The sequence below is a fragment of the Talpa occidentalis genome, unplaced genomic scaffold (assembly GCF_014898055.3).
Source record: "Talpa occidentalis isolate TD23 unplaced genomic scaffold, MPIMG_talOcc4v2.1 talOcc4.10, whole genome shotgun sequence".
Lineage (NCBI taxonomy): Eukaryota > Metazoa > Chordata > Mammalia > Eulipotyphla > Talpidae > Talpa > Talpa occidentalis.
The window spans coordinates 90,709,447-90,725,783 of NW_023600993.1; the positions used below are offsets into that span (position 1 = coordinate 90,709,447).

At 38.1% G+C, this 16,337-nt stretch overlaps 1 protein-coding gene across 3 annotated transcripts in view; it reads left to right on the top strand.

Annotated features, from left to right (window-relative positions):
• Window positions 1-16,337, top strand: part of ATRN (attractin) — a 112,618-nt gene that overhangs the window by 37,602 nt on the left and 58,679 nt on the right. For all 3 annotated transcript variants that reach the window (XM_054697521.1, XM_037498292.2, XM_054697514.1), the window contains exons 5-11: window positions 2,392-2,597; window positions 3,658-3,826; window positions 6,660-6,750; window positions 7,912-8,155; window positions 8,893-9,076; window positions 10,051-10,205; window positions 11,420-11,504. In XM_054697521.1, coding sequence (XP_054553496.1) covers window positions 2,392-2,597; window positions 3,658-3,826; window positions 6,660-6,750; window positions 7,912-8,155; window positions 8,893-9,076; window positions 10,051-10,205; window positions 11,420-11,504 — 1,134 coding nt within the window. The remainder of the gene's footprint in view (window positions 1-2,391; window positions 2,598-3,657; window positions 3,827-6,659; window positions 6,751-7,911; window positions 8,156-8,892; window positions 9,077-10,050; window positions 10,206-11,419; window positions 11,505-16,337) is intronic.

A 16,337-nucleotide genomic window follows, 5' to 3' on the forward strand; every position in this document is an offset into this window, starting at 1 on the left:
GATTCTTTTTTTTTTTTTTTAAAGATTTATTTATTTATGCATACAAGAGCTGGGCACAGGCCAGAGATACAGTGGGTGAGAGGTTCCACCAGAGACAGAATGGGGAACAAAACAGGCAGATTGACTGAAATACACTGCTGAGGGGAGCAGCGCGCGAGACAGGAGAGGTCTGCCTCGCCATGTGGGTTTCTCCCTGCCTGGCCAGGGATCACCTCATAGTATGGTGCTTAATCCCATGTGCCACCAGGGAGGCCCAATTCAGGATTCTTTTAGGCCTATTCGAAGTTGTCTCTGTCTTGATTGGGTTTGTGATGTAGCCACATAGGCAACTTATCACAGTATTAGCCGGTGATTTTTCATGACACCAGTAGCACACAGGCTGGGTTGAGGGATGGACTGATGAGTTTGGTTGGATTAATGTAGCTGTCTAACCAGGACATAATACTAGGATCTGGGGCTCAGAAGAGTTGTCAGGATGTCATTGAGAATCATTGGCACATGGACAGTGTGTGACTGACTTATGGAGCTTATGAACAGTAGGGAGAGGGGCAGTAGAGGCAGCTGAGGGGCAGAGGAATGTTTGTGTGCTTTGTTGTCATAGAAGCACAGAGAAGTGAGTTTCAAGAAGGAGGAAACTGACAGCTGTGAGGCTAAGGAAGCAGAGCAAGCCCTAGGTGGCCCTAACTGGAGTGGGTGGAGTCAGGGGCCTGCTGTGGAAGTTTAGGATGGAAGATTAGAAACTCGTGGCATTGAGAGTGGGATACTCTGTGAAGAAATTTGGCTCTGAAGATGGGGAGACAGGCGATACAGGTGTAAATCAGGGCTTTTCATACACCACATACATAGGAACCTCCTGGGGGGCTTGTTAAGACATGGGTTCTTGAACTTAACCCCTAGTTCAGCAGAGCCATGGCCTGAAACTGTTTTTCTCAGTCTCAGCATCTGGGTGATGCTGCTGCTGCCTGTCTGGTCATTTTGATATGTAGCAGTGCTAAGAGAGTAGCTCTTCAAAGTTCTCATCACAAGGAAAAAAAAATATAACTATGTGGTGATGTTTACTAAACTTATAATCATTTTGCAATATATACATATAGCAAGTCCTTGTGATGTACACCTAGAACTAAAACATTGTTTTATGTGTCAATTATACTCAATAAAAAAGATAAAATGGGGCCTCCCTGGTGGCGTAGTGGGTTGAGCACAGCGCTGTGAAGCTGTCTGCAGCCTCTGCAGCGCTAGTTCAATTCCCGGCCGGCCAGGATGATACCCACATGATGGGGCAGATCTCTCTTGTCTTGCTCACTGCTCCCCTCAGCAGTGTACTTTGGTCCATCTGCCTGTTCTGTTCCCCACTCTGTCTCTGGTAAATCCTCTTACCCTTCCGCATCTCTGGCCAGTACCCCAGTTCGTGTATAAAAATAAATAAATCTTTAAAAAAAAATTAAATGTGAAAAATTAAATGTCACTCAACTTTTTAAATGAATACTCATAGTAATAAGGTCTTTAAAACTGTTTTAGGATTAGAAAATTATTCTTTTTCATTTAATCTTACTGGGTGTTGAAAAGTAGACATACACATTTATTATAATTACAGATTATAAAAATACTTTAAACTTATAAAATTTTAGTAGTATAAACTGATATTTGGATATAGGCATGGAATTTTATTAACTTGATATAACTGATTTTTAATTTTCTGATATGCCTTGCTAAAATTTTCTTTTTAGTTCTCTTTATAGACCTTAGAAGAAATCTATAAAGTATCTTGATAGTCCAATCATTTCCCTTTTAAAAAATCTGAATTATGTCTTTTCAAAGTGCTATCAGTAAGTTATCTTAAGTCACGGTATTATGAAGCACATTATAATTAACCTCCTGTATTAAACTGGCCCTCCCTTTTCTCCCATCTGATATGAGTAGCTAGACTTACTAAGAAATGTTGAATACACCAACCCCGGCAATAGTCTTAAGGGATATGTACCATGAGGATGAAGTGCACTGTTTTAGCTTTTTCCTTCCCAAATTTGCAAGCGTGCATTTGGCAATTTTGTAATGTTCATCTCTTGTGAGCTGCCAGGAATAGGATACTCATCTCACCCTTGAGAATCTAAGCCCAGACAGTTTTGCAAGAATCTCTTCTTTCCTTGTAATTTCTTTAACATGTCTCTTCTTGTGAGAATCCACAGGGTTGATTTAATTTTATTATGTACCAAAGCTCTGTAATGTTGAATGACCCCATTTAGGCTGAATGGTAAGTACTACAGTTATGCTTGTGAATGAACTACAGAGATAGTGAGATCCTTAAACCCTGTGTAGGAGGAAGTTTTGCTAAATTAATTGAAGTGTTGCTTCGTGTTGATTTAACCACCCCCCCCACCACTGTTTTTATAGTTTTGACATGTGTCCAAACAATTGCTCAGGCCGAGGAGAATGTAAGATCAGCAATAGCAGCAACACTGTTCAATGTGAATGTTCTGAAAACTGGAAAGGTGAAGCATGTGACATTCCTCAATGTGTAAATCACTGTGGTTTTCCTCTTGGAGGCATCTGTGAATCAGGTGATGGCAGAGGATGCTCCTGTTACTCAGGGTGGCAGGGTAAGAACATCTTCCATTTTTTTACTTTCCCTTTACAGGATGTTCCTAGTTGAATAAATTATAGATTTGTGGTATTCCTAGCACTTAAACCATTTATGTTAGTCAGGTAGCATTTAAGTTACCTCAGTAAGCTAAATCTCAATAAAGATTGAGCTTCTTACAAATCTTGAGTTTTGTAGATGTGGGACTGCGGTCTCTTGAGAATTGTGGAGGGACTTGACATTCTTTGCAATTCATTCATAAAAGTTGGAGAACTTGGTTTCAGCCATAAGAAGACAGAGGAAAACTAAGTTGGGGGGTGGGAGGGTGGGACAAGAGCTGACAGTAATAGTATCTCCTCAAAAGCTTTCTATAAATTGAGAGAAAATTGGAGTTATTTATACAGTAGAATCCTCAAGCTGTCAGCTAAAGGAATTATCCACAGATATAGATTATTAAAGAAGCATTAGCAAATTCTTAAAGGACTGGGTGATGACAGCTCTTACTGATCTAGTGATTTTTTTTTTTTCTTTATACCTTTACCCATTCCTTGGGATACCTATTTTGAGAGGAAGTGTGCTTGTTTAAATGCTTCAGTTTGTTCATTTGGCTTACATTAAGGAGTTAAAAAAATTGAAGTATTTGAGTACCTTCTACTGTACAAATGTTGCAGCAGCGGCCAACCCTCCCCAAAAGGAGTGTCTTGATTTTCCAGGAAATGGATAGTTTGTGTTATTACTCCCAGGACACATTTTTACATTTTAGCCTTTCATTTGAATTAATCATTCCATTGTCTGCTCTGTCCTTCGAGTATTGCTTAAGCAAGTATTTCATTACCAAAAAATCCTAAACTGGATATGCTCAGGCCATCATTAGCATATGATTTTGAATTTTATCAGGGATCATCCTTGGTCACTAGCTTGAGTAAATTGAAGGCACATATTAGAACACTTTGTTGGACATTTACATGCTAAATGAAATACAGTATTCTTCAGATATTTGTTACATTTACATGAATAAATTTGAAATCCAAAAGATTTAAAACTGCATTTTGTGAAGCTAATTTATAATGTTTTATTAGGTCCTGGATGTTCAATTCCTATACCAGCTAACCAGTCATTTTGGACTCGGGAGGAATATTCTAATCTAAAGCTCCCCAGAGCCTCTCATAAAGCTGTGGTCAATGGAAATATAATGTGGGTTGTTGGAGGATATATGTTCAACCACTCAGATTACAACATGGTTCTAGCGTAAGTTGCTTTAAATGTTTTTGCAAGAAGCTTAGTTCTCTATTTTGAAAATTTATTATAGTGATAAGAAGAACAAAAAGAAGTCATCAGTAATTCCACTACCTGAGGAAAATCCATGTTAATATTTTGTTGTGGTGTTCTAGACTGTTTTGATATAGTCTTTGCTTTTGAAATTGGGAACCACAAAAAATCAGTATTGTAACAAGCAATAGTTAATCTTTTTTGCTGTTTTGTTATTTTGTATTGTTGATGTTAGGTATACATAGTAGGTTCTAGATACATAAGGTATTTCTTCATCTCTTAATTGTATTTCTATAGTCAAATGTTAAGAATTTAGAGCTTGCTAGTAGAATGTATGGCATTGTCTGATACTTCCCAGGGTTCTTCATCTATTGCTGGTTTCATGCTGCTAATCTTGAAAGGAGAATGTATGTTGTCCCTGTGGAATTAACTCTGGTAATTGACTTGAGAGACTTTTATGAACAGTTGTGTTGATTTGTGACCTGGAAATTCTTTCTAAGCATTTTGTATTAATGAAGATTATTGAGGAATAAAAAACCAGCATCTGTTCTTTAAGAGATTCTGGAAATGTGGCACAGTTTATGAATTTCCCCCCAGATATAGACAGGAAAACACACAAGATAATCTAGGATTATCTAGGATTAAAAACCACATGCGCAACATCTATAGCAAAACTTGGCCAGAAGGAATCTACACAAAGGGGTGGGGCTAAACCCTTGACTCTAAGACCTGTGTGTTATGGTATCTATACAGGAATAAGCAAAGGGGAGCAATAGAGCAACCAACAACTGAATAGCAGCTGGAATTGGAAAGGTTTTTGCATAGTCTGGTGGTGGGATGAGTTTAAGGGCTCAGAACCTCCAAACTCTCTTTGAAGACAAAGTTGCACATTGAGGAGAAGCTTCTGGGAATAGAATTCAGATTGAACAGGACAAGGGCAGTAGAGACAAAGTAAAAGAAACTCCAGATAACATTTAGGGAGTGGAGCGGAGCCAAGAGATCTTTAACAAGACAACTGTATGTATTTGAACACTACATTGCAGCAACAGAAGAGAGCTAAGAAATTAGAAAAACTCACCCAAACCAAGCCTCCCCTGGTAAAGTTCAGGGAAAAATAATTTTACTTAAGATTGAATAAATACCAAGAAAAATATCAAGTTCAAATTGCATAGAAAGTTATTACAAGAAAAAAGAGAATAAGGAGTAGAATAACATCACTCCATACATGAACATGTAGTAGAAAAATATGTTCACAAAACTGATTAAAATTATACTTAGTACTCTGAGATCAGCTGATATGCAATAAGAAAATGATATAGGATGTGAAAGAACAACATTATCAGAACTAGAAAAATTTACAAAGGAGACGGGATTTTAAAATTTCAAAATAGAAAACAAACCAAGAAGGAATGCAGAATAAACTACAGCAGATACACCTTTAAAAATAAAATATAAAAAAGGAATTTTTTTTAAATCATAAAGAAATGAATGTCACTTTCCCTTAATCTTTGTAAGTACAGTTAAAAACCCTGTACATTATATATAAAACAAAGATGAGAAAACTCTGGAAGGTAGAAGGAAGAAGGCAATCTGATTATGTCCCTAGGGACTCAAAGAATGACATAATGGTACGTTTGAAGATTTTTCTCTTTATGTCATATAGCTCAGACTTGTTGGAAAACTCAGCCCATGCTGAAAAAGCCCCAAGAAAAACCTGCTGTCTCTAGTTCAAGGGCAAGGAAAGGGACAACTTAGCAAGACAAAGCTTTTAGACAATAACCTCTCTACTCCAGCCAAAGACCACAGAACTTGGCCCCACCCATCCCTGCCAGCAAAGAGTGAGCATAGAATTTAGATTTCCACCCTTGCAAGGACTTAGTGAGACATTCCCACTGGCCTCCTCCCAACCCCACCAGGACAGTGTCAGAGAAGGCCATTAGGGAGCTAGGACTTTCCTTTCCACTAAGAAATAAGGAGGTCTTTCCCACCCAAGACATCAGTGGAGGTCACATAGAGCCTAAATTTTAGCTCCTGCTTAGCTTAACAGCAGTTATGAGTTAACCTCCCTCCTCCCCACTGGGGTGATATCAGAGGAGCCTTGCTATAATAGAAGACTTAAATAAGATCTAGAGTTTCATGTCATGAGACCCAAAATGTTCAGATTTCAATTGAAAATCGATAGTGGTGTTTTCCTCAGAAACAATGAATAATCTAAAATATTGATTGTGATTAATACTGCAGTGTAAGAGTATAAATGATTGTCTTTTGGGCATTTTTATATTTTAAAGATCTTCAAATATGTTCATAGTATAGTTGAAATGCTATAATGACGTTCTAGTTTTCTTGAAAATAGGATTTTTTAGAAATCAGTTAAAGAAAATGAAAGGTCAGGAATTTTCTTTTACTTATTAATTAGTCTTCCTTTTTTGGTACATGTCTTTAATGAAAGGAAAGCTATGGTAATGAACATTTAAGTCCCTGGAGTATAATGCAAACTTCAAGTGATTTTGGACCATGTGTAGAGGAGGTTTTTGGCAGTGTTAGGTTTTGCTGCAGGTTTTCTTTCTTTCTTGTCCCAACGCTGTTCTGTGTAACACAGCCCCCATCTTCCTGAGTTCTCACATGATCCAGGAAACCTAGATAAGTTTAGGTTTTGCCAGAGTACCTCCCAATATCTATGGCAGATTTAATGAGCATCTTCACACTGATTTTATCACAAATGAAAGAATATGACCTATTCTGTTTTGTAATCTGTTGTGTTTTTTTTTTTCCTGTTTTGTCATCTCAAAAACATAATCTGTTTATTTTGTAGGTATGACCTTGCTTCTAGGGAGTGGCTTACACTGAATCATTCTGTGAACAATGTGGTTGGCAGATACGGCCATTCGTTAGCATTGCACAAGGTAAAATGTCTGCTATGGTACTAAACTAGAAACTCAGCTTTTCCACACTCACTTTTCACATTATGTAGATGAAAATCTATTGTGTTGAGATTTTTTTCCTCAAATTTTTTTTTTATCTATTTATTTATTTTTATAGAGGCATGTTTTTATTATTTATTTATTTGTTTGTTTGTTTGTACATGCACTGGGTACAGTCAGAAGTGTGGGAGGGTGAGAGAATTCACCAGAGCCAGAGCGGGGAACAGAGCAGGCAGAAGGACCGAAGTACACTGCTGAGGGGAGCAGCGGGCAGCAGGAGAGGTCTGTGCGCCATGTGGGACCCTCCTCCGGTGGCCGGGGAGCAGCCGGGGATTGAACCGGTGCCGCAGAGGCCGTGGGCAGCTTCGCAACCCAGCGTTCAACCGCTGCGCCACCGGAGAGGCCCTTTCCTCAAATTTTTAATGGTGAAATATATATATGTGTGTGTTTGTGGTGTGTGTGTGTATAAAGTGCAATGTTGACCATCTTAACCATTTTTTAGGTGTACACTTCAGTGGTATAAAATGCATTCTTTAATCCTGTAAAGCTGCAGCTCTGTGTCCATTAAAACAGTAACTCCCCACCCCCCAGCACAGGCAATCACCATGCCACTTTCTCTCTCTCTGATTTTGACTTCAGTGTTGGTTTTTAAGTTGGGAGAAATCTTTCTATTTTGAATGGGCATATAACTAGCAAAGTTACAGGTGGAAATTAAAGTTGAAACTAATTGAACCTACGAGATTTTAAATCTTAGACTGAAATTATACTGGGATATGATTGTGGTACTAAGAGGTTAAAAGTTAATGTTTAGCAAGTTTTGTCAAGAATAGCCACATTGCAATATAACTGAATAATCACTTTCATTTCCTTGTTTTTGTGGCTTCTGGTAGGATGTGAGAACTTTTCAGCTTCATTTTTCTAGGTCATTTTATATCGTAAAAGATCTTCTGTGAGGAAACCCAAGAAAGGTGGTGGTATTAGAGATGTAGAATGTGATTTATTTTATTTGCTCCTTTTCCCAATAATTTACTGAAAGGTGCATTTCATTAACACTTTTTAAGCTAAGAATAATATTGATAATTTGGACTGATCCTTTCTATTCTCAGGGATATTTTTTAGAATTTTGTTTACATTGTTTTCTAGGATAAAATTTACATGTATGGAGGAAAAATTGATTCAACGGGAAATGTGACCAATGAGTTGAGAGTATTTCATATTCACAATGAGTCATGGATGATGCTGACGCCGAAAGCAAAGGAACAGTATGCGGTGGTGGGACACTCGGCCCATATCGTCATGCTGAAGACTGGCCGCGTGGTAATGCTGGTCATCTTTGGTCACTGCCCTCTCTATGGATATATAAGCAATGTGCAGGAATATGACTTGGGTAGGTTTCTTTTTTTCCAGTGGATATTTTTTGAATGTCAGATTTAAAGCCTTTACCCTTTTGACTGTTTAGCCAGATTTCACCTAACCTTGATTCAGTACTTTTATCCTGAAATGCGGTTAACATTGATGTATTGCCAATAAAAAATCTAGATTATTGATGCTATACTGTGATAGCTATTTGGCAAGTCTTAATTTGGCAAGGAGCCAGAGATGGCACTAACGTGCTGTGGGTGTTGAAAATTAAATAAATAAACTAAAATGGTTCAAAATAAGTATTCTGGAGAAAATCTATTTGGATAGCCCTTTAGAGACTGGTGTGATTTCCCTGGAATATGTAATCTTCCTTTGGTTAAACTATTAGATCTGTTATTGTGGCGTAGGTACACCAGCTATAATTGATATTTTGAGGAAGTAGGCTTATGAAGTACATCTGTGTATTGGCCTCTAAAGGTCATGGGAAATTAAGTGTTCAATTGGGAGGCATCAAAGACTTAAATTTACTGTAATTCTTTTCCCACAAGGCATATTAGAACATCAGAACATTAAAGGTGGGCTTTTGGCCACCTGGCTTTGTTACAAGATTTTTAGGTGGCTTTCCTTTAAAAATAAAAAGACTTTTAGAAAAAAGTTGTTTGTATCAAGTCTCCTGAAATCTCTTTTCTTGTCCTAAGCTTTTTGGATATTTTAAGTGTTAGCGAAGAGCCTGCAATTTTTGCCTTTGTTTGCTTTTTCCAGATAAGAACACATGGAGCATATTACACACCAATGGTGCCCTTGTCCAAGGAGGCTATGGCCACAGCAGTGTTTATGACCATAGGACGAGGGCCCTGTATGTTCACGGAGGCTACAAGGCTTTCAGTGCCAATAAATACCGACTTGCCGATGACCTCTACAGATATGATGTGGACAAGCAGATGTGGTGGGTGCTTTTTCTTGAGCTTTCATTTTAAGGTGTGAGTTTTGGAGAGGCAATTGGTAGAGAATACTGCGCTATATTTAGATTTTCAAACCTAGCCGATTTTTCTGCTCAGCATTGTAAATAGAGAAATCAAGAAATAAACAGAAGGTAATAAAGTAGCTAGCAGTTGCTTTGTCTCACGGTTTTGTAATAAGTTGATTAGAAAATCCTTGGTATTTTTTGACTGATTTTCAGTTTTTATGCACTCAGGATAAAAATTTTAGCTTTCTGAATCCTAAGGAATAAATTTTTCTACATAGCTATTTATTCACATTTTTGTAATTAAGTAGGCTATACCTACTTAACCTGTTCTTGATGAGTAAGGTGTGTCATCCTTCTAGTCAGTAGCTGATACCATTCTATGAAACCATCAAACAGGTGGTCTCAGTACCTAACAGATTAGAGCTCCCCTCACTCTGAACTGTGTATGTAAAGCAGATTTCAACAACTTGTAATGTCATTACAAAGCAATGGTTTATCTGCCTTTTCACATTTCCTCACATATTTGAGAACATGTATGAATACCATTTTATGTTCTATCATAAAAATTGTTTTTAATGATTGTGTAACAGTCCATCATATGGGTACACTGAGTCTGTACAAATTGGAAGTTTTGGTTTCTAAATTATATCTTATTAATAACGTTTTATGTGTAATCTTTCATCTAAAATTCTATAATTTCAGTTCACAAGCTGAAATTGTAGGGCCATAGGGTTATGAACAATTTTAAGGCTCATAATATAGTTTGTCAGAATTCTCATAGGTCTTTACGATTTTACATTTGTTTGTTATCGAGAAAGTGACTTTTATATGAGGAAAAGTCTGCAGCTGTTTGCACATTTGGGTTTGAAGTTAAAATGTTTGTTTGCACTAGCAAATGATCATTATTCTAAGAGACTAACCTTATATTTATTATTTTTAAATAAACTCAAAAGGACCATTCTTAAGGACAGCCGATTTTTCCGTTACTTGCACACAGCTGTGATAGTGAGTGGGGCCATGCTGGTGTTTGGAGGAAACACACATAATGACACATCCATGAGCCATGGTGCCAAGTGCTTCTCTTCAGATTTCATGGTTTACGACATTGGTAAGTTTCCCAGACAGTTTAGCTTCAAGAATCTTTTTTGTCTATAAGCAGTATTTTAAAAGAAACTGAAAATATCACCATTATAAATGAATAAACCCTTTGAAAGAGTTAGATATTTTTTTAGATTGTGTTGGGTAATGAACATTGATTAAAAAGCATTACTTTTATATTAAATTCTTTGTTATTCCCTTTAATTGGCTGAATGATAATTTTTGCGGGGCAGTTGAGGTAACTGACTCTCCTGTATTACAGATGCCTTATGTATTAGTGTTATGTAATTATGACCACCAGCATTGTGTTAAATTGGTTTCAATACAGCTTTATCTCCCTCCCTGGAAACTGGTTTCACACAATCTTGCTGTGTACTCTGACCTGGAATTTTACAAATTTTGGTGTGGTAGTATGGTTGACCAGAAGAGGGCAGTATTTGTTCATGCAAAACAAATACTAGGTTCTTTTATTTAAATAGCATCAGATGTTCGTTTTCAATAGACATTTATGTGCCAGCCACTAAGCTTGTACACTGGGGATTATAAAATGAATAAGTTACAGCCCTTGGCCTCACGGTTAAAGAGGCAGTCAAATTATCAATGCAATTCAGGGTGTTTCTTGCTGAGGGAATATGCGAGAACACTTACAAGCATCCCTTAACTCGAGGGCATGAAGGTCAGAGAAAACCTTTTTGAGGTGGGACCTCCAGACTGGCCCCTTGGGAACACTGTAAAGTCAGCAACAGAAAGTGTTAGTAGATCTGGAGGATATAGGAAAAGACTTTTAAAAAATTAGACAATACTTGGAAAACATGGTTTTTGGTTTTAATTTTCCACCTCTATTTCCCCATTTTAACTCTAAGCTTGGGCAAATCCATAGAAAGAAGAGTAGAAAATAGTTATGAAACCTACTTGTTCTACTTACCTAAGCTTTGAAGAATGTCAAATTTGCTTAAGTTTAAAACCATTCTAGTGGGTAAAAGTGATGGGTGACAGGGAGAGTGACGTGGGTATCGTAGATGTCCGGCCCACTCGCTAATTAGGATTGTCATGTGGTCCTGCGTCCCTTCCACGCCCCACTGCTGCTGAAATAACAATGTGATATAGAAAACCTGAGGTGCATTTTGTGTGGCTATGCTTGCTGCAACTTTCTTCTCAAAGAAAATGCCAGTTCCAACTGATTGTGAATGGCAGTCCCTTTTGAAGTGTTTTTCTTGCTCCTAGCTTGTGATCGCTGGTCCGTGCTTCCCAGACCTGATCTCCACCATGATGTCAACAGGTTTGGCCATTCAGCAGTCTTACACAACAGGTAACTGGGAAAAAAGTGTTTGTTCCATTTCTCTTGTGCTTAAAATGAAAATGAAGTAAAATAGGGAGGCGTGGGCTAGCACATATTCATCCCATTAGTTTTTCACATAATTATGTAGGTAGGAATTGCCTGATTTATATTTGAAATATTTGATGGGATTTGAATTACTTCTTTTTTTTTTTTTTAAAGATTTATTTATACAAGCACTGAGTATAGTCAGAAGCCTGGGAGGGTGAGAGAATTCACCAGAGCCAGAGTAGGGAACAGAACAGGCAGACTGACGAAATATACTGCTGAGGGGAGCAGCGAGAGCTGCAGGAAAGGTCTGTCGCGCCATGTGGGACCCTTGCTGGCGGCCGGGGATCGAACCCGTTCTGCAGAGGCTGCCGGCAGCTTCGCAACCCAGCGCTCAACCACTGCGCCACTGGGGAGGCCCTTGAATTACTTCTAATGCCATGTTTGTTGATGTGATTTTATTAGCATGTGGGAGTCTGCTGTCTCGTGCCATCCCTTACATTACGTGCTGTTACTGTTTATGCCCGCTGCTGTTTGCTATTGTTCTAGGTTGTTGGTTTTTTGTAGTTGTGTCTGACTAGTAAGGAAATATTTGGGGGGAACAAGAGAGAAGGCACTTCAGAAAGCAGATAAAGTAAGGGAACAGAATTGGGGAGATTCGGAAGCTCCAGGTAGATCAAATCTATCCAGTCTTTGGATAATCTGAAGTCTGCACTGTATTTCATTGCATCGTTTGAAAATGCCTGACACAAACTAAAGGAGTCCTTCATGAATCTGCCTCTGGAGAAGGGAGAAGGCTCTGCCTTCTAAGGGGGATCCAGAGTGGCCACCTACCTGTTGGTTACAGGGTGCTTGAAAGATTTTTAATTTGTTAAAACAGCCCAATCTTTGTCATTGTATTATTAATTTTTCTCACTGTTACTGTGATTGTTATCGGTACACTGTTGTCTACTTCACCTTTTAAAATTCTAGGCCTTATCAAACCTGAAATTATTTAAATGCTATAATGCCTATATTATGTTAGGATCCCTTTGACTGTCAGAAGTTCTGTTGTGGTGATGCAGGATAGATGGAAGTAATTCAACTTGGGTTAGGAAAGGGAAGAAAGCAACCCATCTTGGAGCTGTGGTAAAGGAAGAGATGACAGAATTCAGATTCTCACATATTGGAAAAAGAGGACATATTTTATAAAGTAATCACTCAGCAGAAAATTTAAAATTTACCAATAAATACAGTTTTACTTTGCTAATGTTTGATAGGTATAGACTAAAATGGAAGGATTTTGACTTCTAGTGGGAAACTGGGGCACACCAGCCTCGCATTCTTCCCATCTCTGTTCTCTAATGTTTCTGCCTACCTGAGTACCCGTTCTCCTTTTTTTTTTCAAAACTCTCCTTTCCTAGTCAGGTAGAGTGCCAACTGTAATGACTTGGTTTAAGCAACAAGTTGACAGCTTAATGGACTGCTTACTGTGATACTAAAGAAGCCTGCATGAAATTAGAAATTAAACCCAGTGTTCATTTTTAGTTCTTGAAATGTAACTATTTTGAGATATAGCAACAAATTCTTAGAAAGTCACAAAATCTTTATTAATCTAACCACCTATCGATTTGAGGGAATTACTTGATATCTGAGTGTGGGTTAGTACTGACCTTTCTAGCAGATGGTAGGATCTCAGAGTTGGAAGAGATCCGTGAATTTTCCTGCTCCAAATTCCCACTTAATGCAGGTAATTCCCTTTGACTATGTAAAGGTCTGGTAAACACTTACACATGGCCAGGACTGGAAACTCACGTAAGAAGGAAGTGTCTTCCTTTTCTGTAGGCATTAGTTATAACAAATTCTTCAAACTCTCTGGAGTCTGTTTTTCTGTATCTTCTGCTTATTGATCTTATTTTCCATTTTTAAGTCTCAATAAGAGAAGCACAAATCCTCTGCCACAAAAGCTCTCTTAGCTTCAGATACTTAAGGCTAGGGTCGTCTCCTGTCTGTACAACCTCTGGCCTACCTCTTGTTCAAGTTCTAATCTGGCACAGTGATTGACAGGATTGAGGATGTCCCAGTAAACGACACAAAAGAGGTGTCACATACGTGGCAGGTATGGCCCGGTGTGCTCTATGATACAAACTGGATCACTTTGATAACCTTGCTGGCTTTGGCCTTCCACAATAGCATTTTAAGACTGATTTGTTCACCCACTCATCCGCTTATTCCTATATACTTGGATTGCTTCCACCTTTTAGCTATTACAGATAATTGCTGCTATGAATGTGGATAAACAAATATCCAGCCACAAAGTCTCTTACTGAACAACTGAAAAGTATACAGTGAAGACCTAGCAAGATAATGAGGAAATATTGGGTAGAAACTGGGAGATGAATAGTATTCAAAGAGATGGCACAGCGGTTGAGCGCTGGGTTGCGAGGCTGTCCGCAGCCTCTGCAGCACCATTTCGGTCCCCGGCCACCGGTGAGGGTCCCACCAAAAAAAAAAAAGAGATTAATTGAATTTCTTCAGCCTGCAGGAGTTTTCTCATCCAGTTGAGGCAGCTGAGAGGTGGAACAGAGCTTTTGGCTGACTCTCCAGGCTGAAAAGAGAGAGACCAGAGATTTTATCATACATAGTATATGCCAAATAGTTACTTGGGAATGAATAAGTAGATACAATAGTTTGCATTTTATTCTTTTTAGAAATAGATCTTTCCAATGACTTGCAAAGATTTCTTTTCACCCTTAGACTAAAAACAAAATGAAACTCATTATTACTTGTTAATATGTAGGAGATAACAGACCCATTTGTAATGTTATTCAGTGCTAGAAATTCAGTGTGATCCTTGAAATAGAAAAGAGATTTAGGCAAAATGGCAGATACATCATGTACTACGTTGTTCCTCCCTACGCCCCTGGAAAGAGAGTCATAACTTTTTATTATGGAAATTTGAAACACAAAAGTAGAGGGAGTATAATAAATACAGTGTAATAAAACTTAATGTGCCCATCACTCATCTTGGAATCATCAACTAATGGCCACCCTAACTTATTCAGGTTACTTTGAAGCAGCTCCCCAGCATATGAGTTCATCAGTTTCTATTTCAGAATTCAGATGATTTTCATTATTTGCAGTATAGTTATGGTCAATAAAGTCACCACAAATACTGAATTAATTAGAAAATATTAAATTATTGCTTCAAGGTATAGGTTCCTGTGAGCCTCTGCTCCCTCACATTGTTTTCATCAACTAACCACCAATTCATAACCTAGTTTTACGTGGTTCTGTCTATTGACGCCTGATTTGATATATATTGTCGACTCCTTGACACTGAGCAGAGAGCCAGCAGTGCTGTAACTCCTGCCTGAACAAAATTTATGTAACACACGGATTTTTCCCTATCAGGCACATTAGATAGCCCTTGTGTTTAGGAACACTAGATAGCACTTCAGCACTACTATTGGGGGCCATTTTAAATAGCAAAATCACCAAGATAGAGAACAAACATGAAGAAAAACATGGCACTAAACAAATCACAAAATGGACACTTGTCTATAATACAAGAACTCAAACAAGAAGCTGAGCATTACCTTGTTCAACCTCAATTGGGAATGTGCGTGCTGGGCAACTGAAATTTTTTCTGTGCATGCACATAGCTGTGAAGGATTGCAAAACCACTGCGAATATTGGCTTTGGAGTTAGAAATAATTTTAGCAAGTAGACAAATTTGCACATATGGAATCTGCAAATATGAGGATTGACTGGGTATCTTTCAGATTTCTTTCAAAGGCTTTTTAAAAAGCACAACCACAATACAATTATCATACTTTTAGAAGTGAATAGTAATTCCTTAATAGCACTCAGTGCTCAGTGTTCAAGTTTCCTAATTTCTCATCATTTAGAAAAATTTAATCTGTTCAAGTGAGTATCTAAATAATATCCATATATTGCAATTGGTTGAAATGTCTTTTAAGTCCCTCATCGTCTGTATACCCCCATGCTGTTTTTTCCCTTACTTGTTAAAGGAGCTGTGTTGCTTGACCTATCATTTTCTGTAGTTTAGACTTTGATGATTGTATCCTCATGCTTTGAATAACATACTGGTCTCTCTCCTGAACTTCCTGCAAATTAGCTTGATCAGATTCGCTTGAATATTTTGGCAAAATCACTTTGTTTACCAATTTTAAAAATGATAAACTTGTTTCTTCTCCAAAGATGACAAATAGATTTTTCTTTTTGGAAGAATACATGTATCAGTATGAATGTAGGGATTTAAAAATACCAGTATTTCAATCCATTATAGTTTTTTTTATTACTATTAAATTTCAAATGTTGACCATCGACCAACCTTCTTGTTAGCTTATGAGCCTTTTTTTTTTTTTTTTTTTTTTTTTTTTATTTTTTTTAAAACTTTTTTTTTTTAAAGATTTTTTATTTATTTATACAAGCACTGGTACAGTCAGAAGCGCGGGAGGGTGAGAGAATTCACCAGAGCCAGAGCGGGGAGCAGAGCAGGCAGATAAAAGGCCGAAGTACACTGCTGAGGGGAGCAGCGGGCGGCAGGAGAGGTCTGCGCGCCATGTTTAACCTCCCCTTGACCGGGGAGCAGCCGGGGATCGAACCGGTGCTGCAGAAGGCTGCGGGCAGCTTCGCAACCAGCGCTTCAACCGCTGCGCCACCAGGGAGGCCTTATGAGCCTTTTTGATACTATCCTTCTTCTTCCTTTCTTTCTGATATGGTAAGATCTTCCAGGCTCATCTGGAATATTTCTTATCCCAGATATGAAATTAGATTTCTCTCTAAAGAGTCCCAGGTTTGGGATTTTGACAT